Source organism: Nymphaea colorata, chromosome 4, assembly GCF_008831285.2.
Source record: "Nymphaea colorata isolate Beijing-Zhang1983 chromosome 4, ASM883128v2, whole genome shotgun sequence".
Classification (NCBI taxonomy): Eukaryota; Viridiplantae; Streptophyta; class Magnoliopsida; order Nymphaeales; family Nymphaeaceae; genus Nymphaea; species Nymphaea colorata.
In genome coordinates, this window is record NC_045141.1 from 24,972,631 (window position 1) to 24,987,767 (window position 15,137).

At 38.2% G+C, this 15,137-nt stretch overlaps 2 protein-coding genes across 6 annotated transcripts; both read left to right on the top strand.

Annotated features, from left to right (window-relative positions):
- Positions 1 to 2,500: 2,500 nt before the first annotated feature.
- Positions 2,501 to 5,447, top strand: LOC116252329 (uncharacterized). The gene is made up of 3 exons (XM_031626504.2): positions 2,501 to 2,948; positions 4,112 to 4,224; positions 4,393 to 5,447. Exons 1-3 carry the CDS (start codon positions 2,757 to 2,759, stop codon positions 4,997 to 4,999), a joined length of 912 nt encoding a protein of 303 aa, XP_031482364.1. The 5' UTR covers positions 2,501 to 2,756; the 3' UTR covers positions 5,000 to 5,447.
- A 4,638-nt stretch (positions 5,448 to 10,085) lies between these two features.
- On the top strand, positions 10,086 to 15,069 carry LOC116252515 (tetraspanin-18-like). 5 transcript variants are annotated; one of them, XR_007573162.1, is made up of 8 exons: positions 10,086 to 10,465; positions 11,575 to 11,677; positions 11,790 to 12,129; positions 12,488 to 12,587; positions 13,172 to 13,252; positions 13,340 to 13,444; positions 14,250 to 14,442; positions 14,556 to 15,069. XR_007573162.1 is itself a non-coding variant. In XM_031626829.1 (7 exons), exons 3-7 carry the CDS (start codon positions 11,810 to 11,812, stop codon positions 14,388 to 14,390), a joined length of 747 nt encoding a protein of 248 aa, XP_031482689.1. In that variant the 5' UTR covers positions 10,086 to 10,465; positions 11,575 to 11,677; positions 11,790 to 11,809; the 3' UTR covers positions 14,391 to 15,069. The 5 variants fall into 5 exon arrangements, 4 of the variants coding, with proteins under 4 accessions (XP_031482689.1, XP_031482691.1, XP_049933292.1 ...); XM_031626829.1 differs by having other exon boundaries at positions 14,250 to 15,069; XM_031626831.1 differs by having other exon boundaries at positions 11,584 to 11,677; positions 14,250 to 15,069.
- Positions 15,070 to 15,137: the final 68 nt, after the last annotated feature.

The window sequence follows — 15,137 nt, forward strand, 5'->3', positions numbered from 1 at the left end:
AAAGTTATATTTTATGCGACTGTTGGTTCAAGTTCGTACCTTGAAATAGTTTTCTAGTTAACATTGGTAAGGTCTACTTTCAGCTTTCAAGGTTGACTTTGGTTAAGACTTTGGAAAGTTAAACTACTTGTACAGAATAAAATAAAAACAAAATGTTTGATGCCCCCCAAATTTTTCCACACCATTGAAGTTATCTGTACCATTGAAATTTTTTGCCACTTGTTTTTCTTTTAGCTATTTGGAAAACATCAGCTTTGCTCGAAATTCTGAAAAACTGTTGCTTCATTATTAAAAACGAAATGTGAGCGCATCTCTCTCTCGCGCGCGTCATCGCCGCCGTCGTCGGTGGTGGTGGTGGGTACCCATGGCCTGAAGGCCTACATCGCCAATTCCTCCATAACAATTTTCATGTTGCACCAAGTTACTTACGGATGTATGCATGCAGTCCTGGAACACTTTGGGGCCAACACCCAACCGAACAAGCAGAGTAAATAGTTCGCTTGTAGGCCGTAACACAAGGCATCAAACAAATCTTCCACCCTATCAATTGAAGAATTCTATGAGAAAAGTATGTTCCGTCCCTCGATGCACAGTAAAAGAAACTTTTTGTTTTTCCTTTTCTTCTTATTCCTGTCGATCAAGTTAGTTATCGCCTGGTGGAGATAACAGAGGAAGAAAAGTATATAACTTGTTATTTGTTTTTTCTAATAATATGTCTTGCCGTTTCACAGAAGATCCAACTAAACTAGTGAATAGGCTGATATACTCTGCATTGACTGATTTTACAACACTGGTTTGAATTGATCGAGCAAAAATATGAGCAGTAATTCCATTTGATTGGATAGGAGGTCGAAGCTTGAAGCTGAATGAAGTTTAGATGTGCATTATCATTATTTTCGCTCAAAACTGGCCTTAGTACCCAGGCCTTGCGGGTTCGAACTTGCTTTACAGAAACCTTAGCTCAACCAAAGTAGCTGTGAAATAAATTTGGGACAGATAAACATATAATCATTAGTCTATCTCATGCTCTAAATACAAAAGCAATCTTGAACTTCCAGATTCTTGAGTGTTGCCACGCTCTCTAGTCCCCACTGAGTCAGCATTTTTTTCATGATGATGAATCTAGGACTGAGAATGAGTCAAGTATTTAACCAAGTCGAGCTCGAGTATCTTAAACTGCATTATGCTCGAGCCGAACCAGGTGTAAACAGTATGGATCCATACTCGAATAAAATGAAACCCATATCGCTCACATATAATAGTCAAATTACTTCCTCGATGGATATTTTAGACTTTATAGGCTTTTATTCAAGAGATCTACGGTGTAAGTCTATGTACAAAGAGAAGCAGTCCCAAATTTTTTAAAATACCTTCTCCACCGTAATCTTTAGTAACCTGTTTGACTCCAAGGCCAATGAAGATGAGGGTGTGTTTGAAGACGTATCAAAAGAAGCAATGAATGGTGCAAAGAACTCAACCTGTTTATGGCTCGACTACATAAATATGTCGTGAATGAGAGATTTTTTGTTGCTAAGTTTTTTTAGATGATATTTGGATGCAGAATATCTGCATTAATTCTTTGGATTTTTTGTTAGATGGTCGTTTATAGTTGAATTAGCTAAAAGAAACCACTTAAACAAGTTAAAAAGAACAAGACATGTTACTAGTAACGAGTGAAGCGAGTCGAAGTTAACCTCAATGGTGTATCATCGAGTTGAGCTCAAGCCTGTTCTACGGAACTGGATTTGAGTTCGAGCTGACCTCGAGCTCGAGCTGCTCGTATGCAACCTTAGTTGAAATTGTAAAAAAAAAAAAAAAAGTGAAATTGTTGATAAGATCGTTCTTACGACGAATTTATGAATATCAAATCAAAAAGTCAAATATATATGCGGAACAATCATTTTAATGATAAGGAGGAAACTACAATAGTGTATCATTATATAGTGAACTAAAGCTACCTCATATTGGGAACATTTTAGCAAGTAACATCGCTAAATCTTCCAGAAATGAGATAAAAAAAGACCATCCTAGCAAGAGTTTCAAGTGTTTCTTCCGTCAACGGTTTGTGTTAGTAAAAACATTAAAAGAGAAAATGGAGAATAGTAATGTAAGGTCATATCGTGGTAATGAATGCTTTCATGTTTGATGTTGTGGATACATTTTATATTTGAGGATATAGCAAAGGTTAACTTCTATTAAAGATGAAATGAGAAACCTAGAAATGAAGGAATTTGTTAATTGCCGTTATCTCAGCCAATCAAACACAAACTAATGGCAGCATGATAGATTTTTTCTATTGGCAATAATAGTAATCTATTCAAGAAATGTTTACGATGGATGAAATATTGGAGTTATTAAACACGAATTTAAGGGAAAGAAAACTTTCTTTTGTAATGCTTTGCCAGAACCTGTTGGATGAGGTGGACTGACGATGGTGTCCGATCCGTTTAACAATGTAATTCGACAAATCTCCATCGCAGCAGCCTTGCTAAAGGTTCTAGGACTCCTTGTTAGTGGGAACCATCTTATTTAATTTTCCCTTCCCTTTCAGTGGGCGTAGAGGTCCCCTTTCCCTTCCCGCCCAGGCGCCCAGCCCTGCCAAGTCCGCGATGATTTCCACGGAAATCGCTTGACCGTAATTCTTCTAGTTTTCTATCGACATCTCTGAGAAGACGAGGGGTTTATGATTTCGTTTTGTGTGGCAAAGACGCAAAAAGGTGGTGTCTCTTGTTTTGGGATTCTGTTATCCAAACGTGATGAACACCAACAATGGCAGGAGCAGCCATGGCAGTTGGGCCGGTGCCCAGGAGCGGGAGGGCCAGGCTGCGCACCCAACGGTGGTATCGGGAGTTCCCACCCCTACGGCTGAAGAAGTCATCTCTAAGATAAAGGACGACGGAGATTTCGATCGCCTCCGGCTCAAGATCATCAGCCAACTTAAATCCAATGTGGGTTTCTCCTTCCGTTTGCTTTACATGGTGATTCTTTATGTAGTCGAATTGTTAGATCATGAGTCATGATGGTCATTCGTTTTTCTTCTTTCCCTTTTCGATAAGGCCACACTTCACAATGCAATTATCTCTATGCTATCTTCTCGAACATGTTCAATTTGATGCTATGGTCCTTAACTTGCTTTTGTGCTTATATTACTGCTTTTCCTAGACATTTGGTGATAAAACAAGGGATACATTCTTTCCACGAGTCCAAAACAATGGGAGGCCTTTTTAACTTTTAAGTGTGCAGAGGAGGTTTGACCTCAGGTTGTATGTCAAGGGATAAATTAGGGCATGGTAACCATGCACCTTTTGAGTTGGTAGGTCCTAACATCTAAAATCATGGTGGTTTCCCATGTTTAAGTTGAAGGCTGTCCAAAAGGTTATAGATTGACACACCCTATGAGTGCTGAATCTACACAGTTACATTTTTTTCAGTAAAAATTAATGTAATTGGATAACCCAACTTCTAAAATAATCATCAAATAATGGTCAAACAACAAGACTTGAAAATTCAAGTGAGAAATTATGTCAAGGTACTGGAGAATTCAGTCAATATAGAAAGTGATTTGAACGTTCCTAAACTTGCTAAAATAGCATGCTAAATTTGAAAGACATAAGGAGGAAGTACTAGCGACCTTAGTGATTTGTTATTTAACAATCGCTTGGTTCATGAGGAGAGGAAATGCAACCGTAAGGTGAAAAAACCATCAGTTAGCATTTCCCTACTATGGAACAAGTGAAAAGAAAAAGTGTGCTTCTGTGCACACGTCGTATTTATGCTGATCATGCCATCATCTTGGTGATTTAGTTATCTTGCTTTACACTGTTTAGAGAATGTTACTCTCTGCACCGATGCTCATTTTGTTGTGGTATCTAACAAAAGAATAGTTTTATCCTTTGTACTGTTTGTAAGCTAGAACAGCCGTTGTAGGAACAATGTGACTTCTGGATAGCACCAAAAAGAGAAACACTGCAGCCATACATTATGATGGTTCAGTGGCAAACTCACTCCATCTTGAATATTCTCAATTTCATATGTTTGGGAGTTGTATGTCTGGTTTAATTGCTAAAAGGGAAAAAAATATTCTAATTCTTTGTTCATTCTCTACCTGCAGGAAGCCCTGAGAAGCAACATTGTTTTAGCTGTGAAACGGTCCAAAACACTTTCCAATGCATCTAGGAATGTAAAGCCACGCCAATTGCTTGATGCTGTCTATCAGGAGATTGGGTAGGGCTGAGACATCTCAACTCACCTTGGATCGGTCATTCAATTGATGTCTGTTATTAGCTATTCTTTTAGTCCTTGTCCAGTAGTTTTGAGTGCCATATTCTTTACAAGCATGAGGGCAACTCTTCTTCAGATTACTGATTCCATTATCGTGCATTCACAATACAGAAATGACGTGAGAGGCCAAATGTCAGATGCTGTGTGGCAGGTGATCAGGTCAAATGATGGAATGAAGAAAGAGATTTTCGAGACTGTAGAAACTGTGTATAGCAAGATGGTGGATGAGAGGAAAATGTCGGACCATGCTGTTGATCAACATTGGACTAGAAGATCACCTGCTAGTTTTTCACCCACTCCAATTGCTAATGACCAACAGCCCAATGCAGGAGGACGCAGCAGCAGCCCTGCTGTCACTGCGTGTGACCAACAGGTTGTTGGAGGACCATGCTGTAGCCCGACAATCTCGATTGGACATCATGTGCAACCAACTGGAGAGCAAAGCAGTAGCAGTTTGCCCGCCTTGACTACATCCGGGGATCATCTATTTAGGGGAATCAAACCAAAAGAAACTCCCGCTTTTTCTCTGCCTGAGCCTAACAAGCCTGATGATCAAGAGCCGAAGAAGCACATTGATGAGCCTTTGTTTACCCATGAGACTAAGCCATCTATCAACTCTCAGCCTAGTGAACCACAAGTCTCTGTTCATCCACATGTTGAAAGCCAGCAACAGGAAGATAGTGATCTTGACCCAGATGTGCCTCCCGGTTTTGGTTAAATAACCGTAAAGATGTCAAAGTGCCTCCTAATTGAGAGGGGATAAGGTTGCGCAAGGGACCTTAAGTGGTGCCTAGCCATGGCAACCACTAGCTTCATTGTCAGTATACCTACAGTTTTCTCGATGCAGGTACAGCATATTGCTGGGTGACTCCTTTGGGCAGCGCTCGGATCTCCTCTCATGATTATGAGACAGTGCATCAATAGGACGAAGTCCACTTTAAAGAGGCATTAAAGAGGCACGATGAAGATTAGAGATGGTGGCATCATTATCTAGCCACAGGAGAATATAAATTTGAGAATGTTTGTATTCTACCATTTGCTTGATCTTCATCTTATGCATTTAATTCTTGTACTCCTGGACCACTAAGGCCAGTTTGTCGCTAATCAAACACTTTGTCATGCTCTGGTTTCATTTGTAAGCCATTGGTGAGGGACAATTTTTTGGAGACTGTGATGAAGAAAATCTTTCTCCTCGTCTAGGTGGCGACTTTGCTCTAAAGCCTATTTCACAAAGTGAACTAAATTTGGAGCTTCGTGGCTTAAATAAATTTTCCTAAAGGGCAATCACTTCCCACCATTTTTGAAGTGATTGATATCTTGCCATTCTGGCCTTTTGTTGTGTCCATTAGTGTGGTTTTGGATGTAAATACACTCTGCAAATCAATTTCAATTCTTATTTCACTTGTATAATCATTGTCTCATTATTACATTTATATCACCATGCACCAGTTACAACTTTACCAGATTTAACAAGTAATGATTCTGGGTTGAACCCTGGGGAAAAATGTTTGAGCTTCATTTTAAACAATCAAAGCGTACTGAAATTAAACAGAATCGAGAGTAAAGAAGAGCTGTGATACTCAAAAGAAATACATCTACTGTTGAAATGAAAGTACTACAAGATGTTCAAGAGTGTTGCACAAACTCTTTTAAATATACATATGAAATGTTCTCACGGAGTAAAAGCAAACAAAGAATAACGAAGTCCTAAATCTATGGTGCGGCTTTTAGACGCTAGAGCTCTCTGATCTTCAAATGTTGCTCCACCTCCTCTCGATCAGGTTGTGAGACACAAGGTAATATCCAATTGCACTTCCTGTTAGAAAACAAAATGGCTGCACAAAAATAAAACTATATTGTGTCTGAGCATGCACATGCATGTAGCTAACACAAAATGTCAACCAATTTCTCGTAACTTTTGTAACAAATGTGTCTAAAACTTAGTTATTTTCAGCTAATCCAAGTCTAACCTGGTTTACATAATCTCTTGCACTTGATTTGATATTTGTTTGAACCCAAATTGGCACCTTACACATGCTAGCATTGGACAACAACTGTTGAACCCTTACCTATGATCGGCTACTAGCAACACCTTTTGCTAAGATGTTTGCTCAAAAGAGTAACCCACCTGCGGTGTGGTCCGTGGAAAGATCAATTTATCCTAATCCTAAGTGGCTAAAACAGAAAATTAACGAGAACAAACTATACCAAGTGTGAAATGGAAAGATACACAAAACAACTACTCTATTAGACAGACCAGTTACTAGAGTATGAGACGGCTAACTACAACTTGGCAATTTCACTAAAAGGAGCTGGAACACGGTAAAGCACAACTTAAACCTATTCTGAACCTCAAGCACATGCATAACCAACTACAACAACAGAAAATTTAATTAGAACACAACCGGCCAGAGCCAATTGCGGAAGCAAGCTTGCCAGTCAGCTAAAGAGCTGTCAGTGGGTTTTTTTTTACTTATCTACTATAGTAAACTTAACTATAAATTCAAGAAATAAACCATTTAAGGCTAAATACATATGTAAAACATAAATCTGACTACAGAAAATGTAGTAAACTAAATGACAACCTGCTGTAAAAACATAAACTAATCAATCTACAACTGCTAACTAGGATATGAAAAAATCACAAAACTTAATCCTAGTGCTTTAGAACAGTTTCTACTGTCTAAGTAAATAATTATACAGCAACTAAAGCACTTAAAACACTTAATTAACTATTGCTAGTGCATCAAACATAAGAAAACATAAAGTAAACCATTGTAAAATGTAAAACTTGTAAATGTGAACTTGGTAACTATGCTAAAGAAAAGCAACAAGCATGAAACTCAACATAAAAACTAACTCAAACTACGAGTTATACTACAAAATATAAACTAGTAACTATGCTAAAGAAAAGTAACAAGCCTGAAACTTAACGTAAAAACTAATTCAAACTACGAGTTATACTACAGAGCAGTAAAATTTCACAAAATAAATATCTATACTATGAGACTACAGGCTACAGTAGGGAATGCAAGTAAACACAACAAGCATTGAGTAGAGCATGCACACTCTATACCTAAAACCTGAAATTTCAGTAAATAACATCCCATGATGTTAAACTAAGTATAACGAAAGATTAACAATTAATTTTCATCTAAAAACTGATCCAAATAAAAAATAACTATCTAAACTCGAAATCTGCAGAAGTAACAAGATAAAATGCACGCAAACAATGCTACACCACAAGCAGTAAAGAACAGTTTACACTCTTAAATTAACTATAACAAATTATTGACAACTAATATTCACCTAACAATTAATCCAAATGTAAGATAATTATTAAATACCACTAGGAAAAGAATATTTAAGTTAATTGTTATTTAGATTAAGATACTTGCTTTTACACTTAATGAAATTGAGATTCAAAACTTATGAGAAAGAATTTCTCGCCCTTCGAAGATGAATAGAAGAGAGTAATGGACTATGAGATGGTATTTGGAAAAGCGAATGAGGTTTTGGATCTCCTTGATCTTTTGGACGGGAAATAAAATTATTGAACACGTATGAGGTGTCAAGATTAAAGGAGTTGCTTAAATGATCCATTAAAAGATGTAAAATTTGAACATAACTGTAGATGGATGCATCAATGTGATTACTGGTCGCCTGATATGAGCTGTAGTACTCACTTTGTATGTGGATGACATTCTTCTTAGAAAGTAATAATATGGAGTTGCTAAAGTTCGAGATTTGCTTTCTTTTGATTTTGGAAAAGAAAGAAAGTTAGTAAAGCTGCAATATTAATTGTAGCGATAAAATTAAAACTAATGCTAAAAATTTCTTACTCTTTCAACAAGTTGTATATCAAGAAAGTACTAAAATGATGTAATATGTAGAGCTGCAAACTATTAAAAGAAAAAACTCGTATTTAAAAAGCTTAGTCTTCATTAATGCGTATTGGATGTGAGAAATTGTAAGGTTGATATCTAAAATTCTATATTTTAGTGTAGTGCGCGGTCTAATACATTTATTGATTTGTACACAAAACATGTTTTCCCGTGTCAATTAAATCCTAGCCAAGCATTCATTTCCCGTCTTTAAAAGAGAGAGAGAGAGAGAGAGAGAGAGAGAGAGAGAGAGAGAGAGAAAGGCAGCTATCACAAAACATGGAGCTTCAATTCATATGAACTGTACCAACTCGCTACAACTGTAACACACTGAACGGAGTTGCAGGATCTAAAGTCCACCTTCTCACCTATATCATACTAAATAATCATGAATACCAAAGCACTAAATGGAAACCCTGAACCGTTCTCGGCCAAGAAATAACATAGAAGAAAAGTGCAAACGCTTTTGCTCTTCACTATGTTTCCCGTGAAAAACACACAGTTCCCCTCAAGGATGATGTTTCACATTTTATTTCGTGCAGAAGTAACCCATAATTTTCACGTCTTCAATTGAAAGACATTGCATTTCCTCCATTGGAACTGTTTCTTTTCTTGTTGCCCCATTCTGATGCTTCAGTTGTAGCAATCACGAAAAGCAACAACTATATATCACCGATCGGTACAGCGGAAAAAAAAAAGGAACAACAACCATAACCGATCGAGAAGAAACTTCATTTTCTCGGAAGCAATTGCCAGAAAGATCAAGAAAATAGCCAAAAAAAACAAAGAAACATTGAGAAGCTGCTTCCGCTTTCTGATGAACAATCAATTACCCAACGGGACGTAGAAAGAAGGATTCTCATTTGCCGTAACACCATCGAAAGAGGAAAACTCCAAAGCAGCTGAAAAGGCGGTCGACCTTCACAATTTGGAATTCTTGTTTCAATCTAGAAAAGAAAAGCAGAAGGAAATAACAAGAAAATAAAAGTAACACGGAGACTTGGTTTACCGGAGACCAAATTCTAAGTTCTACCGGATCCGACAAGCGGCGAACTAGCGCGGGAATTTTGGTGGAAGAATTTTCACCGATATAATTTCATCGATATTGACAAACTCGGCCCCCAAAAGTTCCCCGGGAAAGGCTTTCTCAGGTCGCCTTAGTCGAACTAGGTCCCGATCCGTTCGAACTCCGTCAAGGAGCCGTAATGTTTAGGCAAATAACACACTGCTGCCCAAGCTAACAGACTTCCGAAAAATTCTTAAAAGGGTAGCAATATTAAAAAAAAATATTATTTTTTATAAAATTATAGAATACCCTCATGTAAAACCCATTTTCCCTTGGTTAAAGAAAAATATTTTTAGTGTCAAAGAGGTACTTTTGTCATTTTTGTAAAAAAAAAATAAATTTCATTTAAAAGAATGACATTTGAGTGTTAAGGCATTCCACGCAACGCCAACCAGGGACCATCAAGCCGATAGAGACCCTTCTCTCAAAAATATATTTTTTAAAGAAATATTTATTTTATAAATTTTTTTTTAAAAATAATATTTCAATCCTGTCAAATTTTTGAAACTATAATTATTCTTTGTCATAAAAAATTCCTACCTGAGTACTAAAAAGTAAAATCAAATACCTTTTTTAAAACTACTCGCTAAAATGTTTAACATTTTTGCGTTGTTTTGCTATTTGCCCAAATGATCAATACTAGTGTAATATTTTTTTTTTCTACGAGAGTTTTCAAGCACGAGAGTTATTTTAATAGGTTAGGCTGCCATCCGCAATTTTAGACATGTTAGGCTTTTTAAATATATAGTTCAAAATCTAGGCGTGTTTATTGTAATTTATATTAAATCAGCGGTTCAATAATATATATACTCTAAGCGTGTTCATCCTCCTCGAGGACAAGGCAGGCCCCGAACTTGAAACTTCCCTCCGTCTTTCAGATTCACGAGAATGCATGGGATGGCTACAGGACACATTGAGGCCACTGGCCACATGGGCGGGAAGTGGGTGGTCGAGTCATCCCCCTCCCTGAGACTCATCCTCTGCTTTCTCTGTACGCGTCCCCAATGCAAGCGACAAATGGCGTTTAGTCGCCTGGGAATGAGACAAGTCACGGCTGACAACAGAACGGAAATGGCTTTTCTCGTTTCTGTTTTTAGTCATAAATAGCGTTCCGCAGCTGTTGAGCGGTTTCCATTTTGTGCCCTTTTGTTTTTCGTTCTATAGATTCTGAGAAACAAGAATTCTATAGAGGATGCTTTGAATCAGTTAATGATCGCATTCCAAGTTCCAATAGGTACTGTTTTTTGGCGTATTGCATCCTTTTTTTTTAGTCTTCTCAACGACCAATTCTCTTTGATCGCTTTAATTTGTTGTTAATGTGGTTCGGAGTTTTGTTTAACTCAGCTTTTAGCATATTGGTGTTCCTCTACTCATGCCTTCAATTGGGGTCATCCTCTAATTTGCCGAATTTCAAAAATTATAATGCATTTGTTTGCACCTGCTTTTAGCTTTCGTCAATGTCATCAGCGCTGGTGTTCAATTTAAGGGAAACTATGAAGAACCTATCTTTCGAATGACTTAGGTGGTGGTTTTTTCATTTTTTTTCCTGATGTGAATTAGAACGCCTGACAACCCCAAGTTTCTGAAGGAGGTAAGGCGTTTCCTGGGCATCACCAACTGCTCCTTTTCTTTTGGTGCATTTTAAAGACTTGGTGTTGAAGTACTCTCTGAATTCTACTTTGAGTGCTTATATTTTGACGCTTTTTACGAGTCAGTGAGTAAATAAAGAGTGTTTGTGCTTCTCTTGTGGCGAGCGTTATAGTTTTGCTTGTTTGTTACATCAATTTTGTTTCTCGAAGTTTAAAATGGCATAGCAGCAGCACCAAATCCGGGGAATTCTGTACTAGAGTAAGAGACTGTCTCGTTGGTTACATTTATCGTTCTCGTGCAATTTGGATGTTTGGTTGCGTAACTAGTTGGCTTTGTGGTGTTAATTTTTCTCTTGCTTCATATTCTTCGAGCGACAGATTTACTTGGTGATTCCAAACCGAAAGGGATGTTGCTCTTCATTCACGTTTACCAGAACTGAATTATAGTATTATAGGAATACTACACTTTTAAATACCAAATCCTGTATTTACTTTGAATCGGTACTGCTTTTGGATTATCTTGGTTTGGTAACTAAATTTTAGACTTTTCCCCTCTTTTCACTTGATTGATCTTTGGGACTTTTTCTTCACTTGTTAGATCACATTCCTTTTAGTACGTGACAAATTATGGAGAAATTGCTATACTGTTTTCTTTGAGGTGTTCTGCCAATGACTACAATGTTCTTTCTTTGTTTTCCTTCTACAATAAAACAACTAACCCAGTGTACCGCTCTGTGTTTTTGTTCATCGCAAGGTTCATCAGGTACTTGAGAACTAGAGTAATTACGACTGCAGTTGCAAATTGATTGCAAATTAACGGCACCCAGTTCTTCCAAATTCTGACGTGCTCTATCACAGTATGTTTGAGCTCCGATCTTTCTAGTAGAGACTATGATGCGTTATCCTTTTACTGGTGTTTTCTGCTTGATAACCTCACTGTGACATCAGAATGGTCTTTCTCTGCTGCAGTTAATTGATCTCGGGAAAGAATGACTTGTAGGGGATGTAAGGGTTTCCTGGCGTCTATGTTAAAGTTTCTGAATTACCTGCAAACTTTTGTTGGAGTGGCCATTATACTCTACTCATTGTGGATGTTCAGTCACTGGAATCACCATAATCATATTCCTCCTACATCAGCACCTTCACCAGAAAGTGCTTACTCTACCATGTTGAATTTATACGGTTCACAGCCAAACAGAAAGTTGGTTGAAAATTCTGAACATATATTTTTTGACGAGCTTGCGGGGCTGATGTCCTCTCATCTTGAAGCTGGGAGGAGCTCCAGTTTTGAAAAGCTTCCACCACCTTGGTAGGTGCTACCTTCCAATACCATTTCCTTCATCCATGTCATTTCAACCCTATGTCTATGTGTTGCATTGGTCTTGCTTTCCCTTTCTGTTAATTGGATATAAATATTTTCAGTAGACTAGGAGTGCTAGAACCAGTTACAATGAACTAAATGATTTTGGTGACCTGTTGCTTTATACGTTTGAACTGCTATTCATTGTAGAAAATATTATACATATTTTTTACGTTTTTGCTTCTGATGTCACGATAACGGGCTTTACCATTTGTCACAGGCTTATCTAATCTTTGTATGGTTGATGGCATCACTTTATATTTGATTAGTTGATTTGTAATGGTAATTTTTTTGGCATTTTACACAGGTTTATCTACTCTTCTATGAGTACTGGCTTCACGTTTTGCCTGATAAATTTTATTGGCTACATTGCTGCAGAAACTGTCAATGGTTTCTGTCTGCTCTTTGTATCCTATTGTGTCAAGGGGCTTCAATTTATTTTCAGATGCTCTATCGTTGGAGTGCATGGACTGCGATATATCCAAGTGCACTGCATAGTAGCTTCTTCTAAATCATGGAAATTTCATCGGTCCTTATTTCATGTGTCCTTATTTCACCTCATTTGTACTTCCTTGCAACCAGTTTGGAGACGCTAAAAGCCTAAAACCATGTCAGAACTTTTTTGTAGCATGAAAATTAGTTAAAAAAACTTGTGCTGACCCCGAAACGTAGTCTTTAAAATGTGTTTATTGTCATCCAAATAGCTAAATAAATTTCTTTTGCATGGCTTGAAGATTCTTCTTTTATTATCTCTTCTCATTTAGTCATTGTATTTTTTTTATGATTTAGATTCTTGAAATTTGAAAGTAAAATTTAAAGAATGTGATGTCCCCTTAGAATTATAATTTAGGACTATGTGATCATACTGATCAAGCAAACGACGTATGGATTTGTGGACCATATCGTTGTCACAGTGGCCACTATCCGTCGCTGTCATTCATCAATCACTATTGAGATCTCAAGTATCTTGTTTCCTTAACCACTGACCTAGTATTCTTTGCTTGCGGCTATCCTCGTTCTTGTGGAAGCAGCTTTTGTGGTATGCATCCTTTTAAACAAGCATTGGGAAAAGGTAACTGCCAACCAGTTCATAACTTTCGAAAAAGTGCTGTTTGTTTGTTTCCTTTCACCAATTTGAATTAATGTTTTCTCTTGACAGGTTCTTCCACATGATCCTACCGGAGAGTTTGACAATCTTAGATCTTTTATTCAAGAAAATATTGAAGTTTGTGAAATGGTTGGCGTGGTTGTGATCATTATTCAGGTGTGTCGTCTATCTCTTATAAATAAGAATAATTTAGTTCGAGCAGTATAAAAACATGCTGCCGTCAAGTAGTTTAGCCATTAGATACACGAACCACGACAGGTGAAGCTATGGAAAGTAGAAAATACTATTGTAAGGGAATGAGAAGCAAACGGGTTAAATATCCAAACTTTTCTGTTGGCAATCACATCAACCTCATGTTATTCTTGCAACTGTTCGATGGGTATCTAATGGCAGGAATAGGGGGGAAACAGTGCATAATAATGCCATTGTCACTATTATCTCCAATATCTGGAACTCGAGGCTCAAAGGTATGATTGAAGGGCACAGAGGTGCAACTATTCGCATCCTTCCAAGTGCGAGCAGCAGTCCAGACTGCTAATGTATATAGATTGGGCTTAAGGTTCTAAAGGCAGCCCCCAGGATGATTCTTCTTTTGAATTTTGTCTGAATAATCGGGCTGAGATTACTCAGAACCCTAACGGACTATGCCAAGAGTTGTATCCCAATTATCGAATAATTGATCTTCTTGACTCCGTCCTTCCCAATCCCCTGAATACACAGGAAGAGCCCTTGTTTGCAAGAATTGCTTTCTTAGATCATACTCTTAACCCAATCTGAAGTTCTACGTTTGGCCTGTTTAGATAGGTATCAAGCAATGACAGTTTTTCCAGACATGTTTTTTTATAAGCTTATTAAGTTGGCTCGACCCACGAACTAGAAGAAATAAACATGCTCAACTAAATGTAAATGTAGGAAAATTGAAAGGAAAAAAAAAAAAAGAGTTAACTCCATGCCCACGCAGGTACTTTCGCTGCTACTGGCAATCATCTTAAGAGTCATGGTGACAAGAAGAACAGATTATGACAGTGAAAATGAGGATGATTATCTGAGGGTCAACCATCGGCAACCCTTAATGATTCCCCCTGGAGAACAATCCCTCTGAGGATAGTAAAAGCGACCGCCTCGACTCCTGGCGCTTGAGGATGAAAGAAAAGGTATGCCTGCTACCATCTCTCTCTCTGTTTCTTGGTGGTAATCACTTGGCTTGGATGTGCATCGTGAGACTCCGATAGAACTTGATCCGAGATAAATATTTAATGGTGTGCAGTACGGCTTGAACCCACATGAGTTCGGACAGCGCGCTGTGGATCCAAAAACATTTTCAGGCCACGAGAAGCAGCGACGCTGATGAAGACCGGCGGAAATGTTCCATTACGTAGCCCGCGACCAAAACCAGCGGCGCGTTCCTGGCCTTGCCACTTGCAAAAAATTTTTGTTCTTTCTACTGTTTCACCGTATATAAAAGGGTCTAGGTTCTCGAAGTAGGCAGCGTGCTGCGTAACGTTGCATCATAGGTACAGTTCTTTCGTTAAAAGTGACCACACGGTCCTCTCCTCAGTACAGTTGCCATTCTCAGGCGCAGTAAATGCAGGATTCAGTTTGCTCACTTTAGCAGATTCCTTCCATGAATGATTTCACATGGTTTTAGGAATAGGGAAATATCTTATCACTGCATCTGCCAGGGTACAAAATTTATGCGCCTCCCACAGTCGAACCAGATTCCAAGAGTCAGGAATCTCCGCCCGGTGTAGCTTGGCCCACCGCAAAAGCTGCAAATTGCACCTGCATTCACACCGACAGCAGCGAGCAACCTATGCGTGATCATGTGTACTGCTACAGTGCATTGCCC